Below are 9,603 nucleotides of genomic sequence, written 5' to 3' on the forward strand. Positions count from 1 at the left end.
TCAGAGCGTTTTATTTAGAAGGCGCCCCATGATTGTGTGCCAAAAATCGCTTGCCCCTCCTCTCAGCTTGCCAAAACTTGCTTGTACCCTTCGGTTCGCCAAAAATGTCCTACCTCCCCCTTCCATTTTACCCTCACCCAGGGCTCATATTGATTGCACAGCCCCTTAGTTAGCAAATGTATCAGTGGTGCATGATCAAAGTATGTAAATCATTATGTGAATCATTTTTATAATCTTTATTTCTACACGTCACAGTTATTTGCAGCCATGATGCAGTCATGTCTACAGTAGAATTCACCACGACCTTTGCAGGACTATTAAACCAAGATAACATCATTGAAAACAGCTCAACTGATTAAATCAGATCTTCTCTGGTAAGATCCACACTACATATGTTTCTGTTTTACCTGTGCAATGAGCAATGAGCTGGTATTATATTTTCAGTTGGGAGAACGATTATAAAGCGAACGCAAGGTAACAATACTGGGTGACCTTTTGTTTACGAAATGAGACAATAGTCTGCTTATTGTTAACCAGCGTTCTTGAAAATGAGAGGCATAATAGTTTGCAGACTTAACACGGTTTGGAAATAATTTCTTCATATATTTTGGTGTTATCTGTTGTTTACATATCCTTCCTAAAACACAAAAGTGCGAATATTTCCAAGCACCTAAATTAGCTAAAAAATTAGGACATGTTACAAAACTATATTTTCTAGAATTTCAGAGAATACTTTAAATATTGGTCGGTTATTTTGCACACAGTGACGTTAACTAGGTAATTGCCTATACTTCTAACATACACTACTTGTATACTTGTAGAGGTCACGCGTCAATTGTGAGAGCTCTGTGTATTGTGTATAGGAAAACGGAGAGTAACTGCAGTATGCATCATTTAAACAACATTAATGGTCAACATCTGTTGCCTTTTATTGTCAAAAAGCACGCACGTAGATATTGAGTTGGACCTTTTTAACAAATTGTATCACATTTACATTTCTGTATAGCATTAAATTTGTTTTGATAAACAAACCTATAGGAATGTGACTGATGAGGGAGACTTTAGACAATTATTGATAGCTATTGATTGGCTAATTGAGACAACAAAAACCTTAGATGTTCTCTATGTGCAGCATGTCCGAGGGACGAAAAGCTGTCTACGGTAGCACTCAATACTGCTCAAATACATGTTTGTAGTAGCAACAAGGAAATCTCATTACGCAGAGCTCTTTGCTGATGGAAAATAGTGATATTTGTGTGTATTTTATAATTTGTCTCAAAGACACTCGGGTTTTTTTTTATGATCATGATGATGTTTGAACATTGCTTTGCTGAAAGTCGGTATTCATCATGAAGATGACTAATAATAAGATGTTTATATCGTCAACATAGTTTATATCATTTGTTGTGCAGGCCTAATTTATCGGATTCTTAAATCAGACGAAGCTCATTTTAAGTGTTTTAATTCACAACGAAGTTAAAGGTGAAAAAAAAACATTGTCAGACTACAAAAATGAAAGTTATATTTGCACGATCGCGATTATTGTTCGTGTCAGCGACAATTTTATTAACATGGATGTATTACATGTATTATAGCAGTACCAGTTCTGTTGAAAACACGCATGTATCGGAACCTTATGAATGGAACGAATTGGAGCTGGTCCAGGAGACAGAACGAACCACTGTCCGTTCTGCATTTTTGCAGTTGCAGAACCAACAAGCACTATCAGTTAATAATTTCACAACCCAAGTGATTTATACTGGTAATAATAGTTTTAGGGCGAACTTAGCAGCTACAACGTTAGCACATAACTCTACAAAGACATCTTTAGAAAAACAAATTAGGATGTGGGTAAATTATTACAAATGGAATGATATAGATCCAGATTCTTTTAAATCACTGCCATTGAAATCAGAAGAAGATCGCCCTGCACAACTACAGGACCGCGTGGTGTTCAACAGAGTAGGCAAGTGTGGTAGTCGTTCTGTCATCTTTCTGTTACGCCATCTTGCTATAATAAATAACTTCAACATGATTTCTTCTGCAATTTATAATCAAACAAGGATCGATGAAGCTTGGCAGGAGAGACTAGTCCATTCGATAGAACTATTTAAAACACCATTTATTTTCGAAAAGCATCTGCATTATGTTAACTTCCCAAAGTACGGCAGTAAGCTCCCAGTGTATATCAACATAATCCGAGATCCTTTAGCCAGATTGGTATCATTTTACTACTATACAAGGTTTGGGGATGTAGGGCACAATGTTAGTTACACTGGAACAGCAGAAAAAAGATACCAGACTTTCGACGACTGCGTGTTACAACAGAATAAAACATGTACAGGCATAAACGCATTTAAGATTGTGCCATTTTTCTGTGGCCAGCATAAAGACTGCAAGTTCCCATCTCTGTGGGCCCTGAACCAAGCCATTAACAATGTAGAAGAAAACTATTTATTTGTAGGCATATTGGAAGAACTTGAAGATTCATTGAGAGTGTTAGAAAAACTGCTGCCATCCATGTTTACACATGCCTTGGAGTATTATCTCCATCCAGTTGTTAAAGATATGTCAAGCACCGTAACTGTCAATAAGAAGAAACCATCTCCTGAAGTTCAAAAGATCATGAAAGATGCAATGCAATTTGAATACCAATTTTATAACTTTGTCAGAAATAAGTTTCATAAAACCAGAGATGAATTAGGGATAACACCGTACACATCTAAACCATCTTCAGGAAACACGGGGAAAACTTTAGAAAAAGGAAATGTCTATTAAAACAAACGTCAAAAACATGAAGAAAAAAACAAAATTCGACAACCTTTTTAATTGCGCCAAGTCAAACGCAGGAAAATAAATGTAAATAAATGAAGTAAATAAAGGAGAACATGTCAACATATAATTGAAGACCGAATTAAAAAAGACTAGTTATGTATGACGTTCTGTTAATCAGACCAAAAATGCTCTGCTGCGCAGGTCAGCAACCAATCATGCCGTGCCTTGATGTCAGACGCAAACTAATACTAGTTCTAGTTCCTCGAGGGGGGGGGGGCGCGAAGCGTCCAACGAGGGGCTGGTTAGGACTGGTGGATTTTGTAATGTTAGAGAGCGGTTGTCATGGTCCCATACAGGCACTGAACAAGTGTTAACGCAAACTAGTCTAGTTTAATTCGGTCTTCAATTATAGTTTTGGGCAGAATTACAATTTCAAATGGAATCATCCATTCATTTTACTCCGTTTGAAGTGAAAATGCACAATTTGTTTAAAGGAGCACTTTGTGATCCGTTACTCGAGATTGATATACCATCCGAATCCGATGACTACATAATGTTTGTGAACATAAGGTATATTACTGGTAGCGATCGATGGGCAAACATGATGCATACTGGGAATGAGAAGGGTTCAAAACCTATAGAATTCGTTACCTGAGATCGTGAATTTGAGGCCTTTTCCTTCCTAGCATGCATCACTTTTGCCTATCGATCGCTATCAGCAATGGTTTTTAAATAAGCGAAGTCGAATTAAAACCAAATTGTCAGTGGGGAGAAAAATTTGGCCATGCGTATAAATGGGGTTTTTACCCTTGTGTATAATATGGGTTAAGCCGTTGATCCACTTGGAGTTATGCACATCAGTGATTTCAGATATGCGTTCACCCATGTTAAAACAGGTGCATGGTTTATTTAATGCAATCATAATGGGTTTGTTAAAGGTTTTTGTTGTTGCTATGATACAACCAATCACTTGGCATAATTGTAGCTGGTCAAATGCAATTGGGTTTTTGACTCACATCATGTTTTATCATCGAGAGATCAATTTCTATTGAAAAACCCACCCACCCTCCACGCCATGAGTGAGTCATGTGTAAAGTTTACATGTTTTAGCGGAAAGTAAGTATAAAGAATAATCAATTGGTTATAACTTTAAATTAATACGAACATTAAATGTTTTATCAGAGCGTTAAACGTTTTCAAGTTCATCATTTGAAACAGAAATATCATAATAAATGTCAAGTGTTCACTTCGAATTCATGCATAACAATATAAGAATTGAAGAAATATAATCAAGCCTTGCAGGCTTAATTTAATTTAATTTAATTTAATGGCTTAACATGTTTAATAAAACATGTTTATCATAACAAGTGGGGACACGGATAAGATAATAACTCGCAAGTCAGCAAGTGATTATAATTGTGAATTCAAGTTTAAGTCTAAAAGCTTTCAATTGTATACAGAAATATCACAATAAATGTCAAATGTTCACAAAATGAGGTAACTTCGAATTCATGCATAACATAAGAATTGAAGTAAATATTATCAAGCCTTGCAGGCTTAATTGAAATTAAGTGAATGGCTTAACATGTTTAATAAAACATGTTTATCATAACAAGTGGGGGACACAGATAAGATAACTCGCAAGTCAGCAAGTGATTATAATTTTGAATTCAAGTTAAACTTAAAGTCTAAAAGCTTTCAATTGTATATACTTGAGCCTTAAACACTGCATAGAGCGGTCGTGTTATAAAACTAAGATGTCTCCCAGCTCAAAACACTGGAGATAAATGGTTCACAATGGAAATGAGAACCAGATGTATAGAAATAAGGTAATAAGTCAACAAGTTCAAAATAAGTTTGATATGACTTTGAATTCATAGCAAATTCTAAAGTCTGAAAATATGTAAGCTAAATAATTCCACAAAAAAGAATGTTTCTGTCGGCGTCAAGTAGGCACTTTATCATAAAATCAAAAAGTAGCCAAAGTTAAAGAAAAAGCACTTTACCACTGTCTACCAGGTTTACTGCATAATAAAAAACAAACCACAAAACAAATCAAAAATGGTTGTTGAAGTTAAAGACATAAGCCTGGTACATGTATGTCAACAGTTTCCTAGGCATTGTGGTAAATACATACCAATTAACTGTACCTATGGGAAATAAATACATGAAATGATTGAAGCAAAACTTTTCAGGTGTATAAAAGAAGACGCATACGTGCAGTTATTTTTCGGCTTTCAGTGATATTCTGCATTAATTATATGCATTTATGACAAATCATGGCAAATGACATGGTCATTATTTGAAATCTGCGTAAAGTATTGAATTGAGTGTTATAAAATACACACCGTATGATTCCATATGGCGATGGCCTTCCAATTAGCGCGTGATAGTTTTGTCTGCGTTTTGGGACCTTTTTGGGTTCAATTATATGGTATATAGGGGGCCTATGATATAATTATATGGTATAAGATATAATTATAGTGCTAATTAGCGAATATTAGAAATATGATGAACAATGGTATATGGTAACTTGTGCCCTTAATTAGCGCAAATTATGGTCATGTTTGGCTTTGGGGCATTTATCATAGGGAATAACATGTGCCCTGAAATGGCTGCGGATTATGGTCTTTTCCGGGTCAAGGGTCACTTTCCCATGGAATCGAGAAGTTGTTAGATTACTATAGTGCTAATGACGTCATAAGAAATAATGTGCCTTTAAATACGCGCAGATTATGGTTATGTCTGGTGTCAGGGCATTTTTCTTTGGTATGAGATACTTAAGAAATCCCATAGAGGATATTCTTTATAAATAAACCAAATGATCTCTCGGTTGGTATATAACTTGACCACCACAAAAATTCGTTGTCTCCCATGTTTGTTTTTTGAGTTCAATGACAATACATTATACCTTATTAAAGGAAGTCTCCATCAATCACAACATTATGCCTTATATGTTAGAGAAATAAGTATCACGCACGAATTGTATTTAAAACAAACTCAGATTGACCATAAACAAACGAATAAAAATAGTCGTCTCTCAACACGCGATATTCAAAATTCCCACGCCGAAGTTGTCTGGGGTAATGACGTCATGGTTATCTGTGCTCAACTGTCGTCAGCCTTCATTGTATTGCTGGGACGTCATTGCACCAGACAATTTCGGCGCCCGAGAATTTTGAACATCGCGTGTTAAGGATCTGGAATGAGCGTTTTGAGCGTTTCGACAGTATTTTTGTGGTACATGAGAGCACATCAGACATATCGAATTGCATTCTGAATACGAAGAATGTCTTTCTGATATCAAATAATTTTCATTTTTTGAAATTCACGATATAATACAAATGTTATGACAAATTATTAAAATTTGATATTTTTCACATTTTTGATATCAGTCCTCGAAGTAAATTTTATAAATCTAATGACATATTCTTAAAGTGTATGTAGCTGGGAGGAAAAGCCGACGATCAATTGAAAATATTGAAGATATAGATTTTTTTTTCCAAAAAGACCTTATTTTTTTTGGTGTTTTTGGGAAAATATCCATATCTTCAATACGAAATGTCAACATTTACAATTGATCGTCGGCTTTTCATCCCACCTACATACACTTTAAGTATAAATCATCAGATTTATAAAGTTTACTTCGAGTACTGTTAAATATCAAAATATCAATTTTAATCATTTGCCATAAAGTGTGTATTACATTGCGAATTTCAAAAAGTCAAAATTATTTGATATCAAAAGGACATTCTTCGTATTCAGAATGCAATTCGATATGGCTGATGTGCTCTAATGTCCCAAAATAAATAGTTTCCAAACGTTCATGCCCCACCCCTTAAGACACTGCTGTTTATATTCGTTTTATGGTCAATATGAGTTTGTTTAATATTCGTGCCTGATAATAATTTTCCTATCATAAGGCATAATGTTGTAATTGCCGGAGACTTCCTTTATTTTTTATAAAATTACCTAAAAGTGAAGGATAAGTTATTTAAATTATCATTGGGTATTTTTGAAAAGAAACACTTGGCAAAAAAGTAAGAAAACAGCAGTATTGAAAAATTTGAAGCCCCATTCAAATACATGTAGCTAATTTCTATTCTTAATTACAGATTCGTGTAAAATGTCTTCTATTGCTTCCAGATTAACCACTAGCAAGCTATGTTATATGTTAACTTGACTTTCTTTCAGATTTGGTCGCCTAACGGAGACTGTATTTTACAACCTATCGGCCTATTGGGGATTGTAATACGTGTAATTCATTAATCAAATCAATTGAAATTTTGGGAATGAGTTTTTTCGTGAATATCTATGATAATAGAGAGATTGCGGAGAGGCGTTCACTGCAAACGCCATACGGGTTACGGATTTCTGCATTTTGCGGTAGAACGTCATAGTCCCGTTCACATCCAAACTAGCCTCCTACACAGCCAGTTTGTGTCGGTCCTAACGCTCGTCGTTCCTAGTATGTTCGTGATAGCCGCATAGAGTCTGAGCCAAGACTACGTGTAAACGCAATTGCAATCATGGCGCTATGCTGAGACAAATAATCTAAAGGTAATAGGAAGCACCCATTGATTCACCTTGGGTGCATCGAACCAGAGAAGATTATCTTCTTTCATCGAACTACTTTCCTCGGTATTGATATGCAAATACGACTGGCTGTATCTATATTGTTCTAAGCATTCAGTCCAGATTAGCGATATTTGAGTTTTGCGGGCTATTGGAAAATGAGTATAGGCCTATGTTCACACGTGTATGCTATTTGTATAAATAATCTAAACAGAGTTTGATGTTGGATGCCTAGGAAGTCTTGGTGTATATTATTCGAATAACAAGAAACAAACTCCATTATCATATAAATAATACCCTGTTTACTTTCTAAAGCAAAATGAAAATAGATAATCTAATATGCCTAGTTCGATTACTAACCAGCAAACACAAATATATTACAGAAAACTTTAAATGTCGGGTTAAAGGTTATGTGAGGGTCAAGAGCATTAAACGTTTTAATAACATTCAAAAAACATTTTGTTCAAAACTTGCTGATAAACGTTCTAACACAATAGACACTTAAATATGTTTGCCAAATGATATTTTACTATAGCATTTCGAATTTTGGCTTAAAATGTTGTTGTATTATTTTTTCAGTATAACACGAGTTTTCATGATTTTTATATAAACATACATCGATATGTTATCAAAATGTTTTAACTAAAACCAAAAACACATGCATTATCATGTTTTAAAAACATTTTGAGTTTGCTGAATAGTATCCATAAGCAAAACACTTTGACAGCTGTTTAATGCACAACGAAAAAGCAAGGCGAAAAATAGCGTTGCACGAACTTCTGTTCCCCGTCCCAAACAGACAATTATACCGCATTTATGCCGTAACACGACACAATCTTATGAATGGCCAAGTGGACCAAAAAACGTGTAAGATTATACGTGTAACCTTACACGTGTAAGATGGCATCTTACGCGTGTAAGATTGCATCTTACACGTGTAAGATTGCATCTTATGCGTGTAAGATTGCATCTTATACGTCTTAGAATCTAGCGGGATGCTTAAATTGACGAATCATATATAAAGAACCCATATTTAAACCCCAAACAACCTATCATCTTACGCGTATTCATCTTCGACCAATGAAATCTCACCATATCATTTCTTATACGCGTAAGAATTGCCTCTTAGGGATGGACGGTATTCCGATTTGACTGGTACGACGAGTGTCGAATAATCTCAGCCTCGATATCGATCTGCACCGGGGTAGTTTTTGCAAACGTGATTATTTTACCATCACCTCTTGAAATTTAATTGATATGAGTATTAATTGACTCCAGGTAACTGATAAGTAGTCAAAAGTGAGATAAATCGGGATGTGACCATGACGGACCAACAGTCGGAACAATTCCTGACAGAGATTCGTCATAAAATACAGGACATTGTAGCACTCAATACAAATTAAGAAAATGCCTCGTTTACGATTTTGGTGACGTGCTCTCATTATCATCGGTACGCCGCCAATAATATCACATATCGTCCATCACTAAAATCCAAATCTTACACGTATAAGAAGTCGTGGGTGTTACAAATCACAAAACGTCTTTACATATTATTGGTTGAAGTTTGTTACGCGTGAGATGATTGGTTGTTTCTGATTTCTTACTCTGTGATTCGTCAATTTAAAAATCCCGCTTCATTCTTACACGTATAAGATGCAATCGTACGCGTATAAGATGCAACTTTACACGTGTAAGATGCAATCTTACACGTGTAACCTTACACGTTTATCTTACGCGTTTTTTGGACCACTTGGCCATTCATACAATCTTGCCTAAAACGCCTCTTCGCAAGCTGATTTTTGGACGGCATTTTCCACACACAAATGAATAGGCAATCTGCCCGTTCGAATTCGCGTCGAAAAAAATCGAAATTTGTTCACTTCTTCTTGTCTATACGAGATCAAATTTTAACCCCCAAAATGGATTTTATTACATGTCGGACTCTACTTGTTCCATTAGGATACTTTGATTCGCTTCATAACAAGATAAACATAACATTTTTCTGCATTTTATAATGCGTTCTTTTGTCATTTTGGAACGTCATTTTTTGCTACCAACCGCAACGTAATCGCCTTACGGTAATTCCACGATTGACCAATTCACAATAGATTTCACCCTCTAGAGGGCATAATAACCGATTTTCGACTAATGTAGCTTGCCGTTGGCGTTCCCGTGTCACGTTTCACGTAAATTTCGCAATCTCTCTAATGATAAAATAGACGATTAATGGGAAAAGTACTCAAGAATCACAAA

The 9,603-nt window shown here is 35.5% G+C and overlaps 1 protein-coding gene across 1 annotated transcript; it reads left to right on the forward strand.

Moving 5' to 3' along the window:
• Positions 1 to 1,158: 1,158 nt before the first annotated feature.
• LOC140172725 (uronyl 2-sulfotransferase-like) lies at positions 1,159 to 2,949 on the forward strand. Its single transcript, XM_072195861.1, has one exon. The coding sequence runs from the start codon at positions 1,513 to 1,515 to the stop codon at positions 2,776 to 2,778; it is 1,266 nt and encodes a 421-aa protein (XP_072051962.1). The 5' UTR covers positions 1,159 to 1,512; the 3' UTR covers positions 2,779 to 2,949.
• Positions 2,950 to 9,603: the final 6,654 nt, after the last annotated feature.

The sequence above is a fragment of the Amphiura filiformis genome, chromosome 2 (genome assembly GCF_039555335.1).
Source record: "Amphiura filiformis chromosome 2, Afil_fr2py, whole genome shotgun sequence".
Taxonomy (NCBI): Eukaryota; Metazoa; Echinodermata; class Ophiuroidea; order Amphilepidida; family Amphiuridae; genus Amphiura; species Amphiura filiformis.

Coding starts and splice junctions, on each gene's coding strand:
- LOC140172725 (XM_072195861.1), top strand. CDS start 1,513: ATGAAAGTTATATTTGCACGATCGCGATTATTGTTCGTGTCAGCGACA.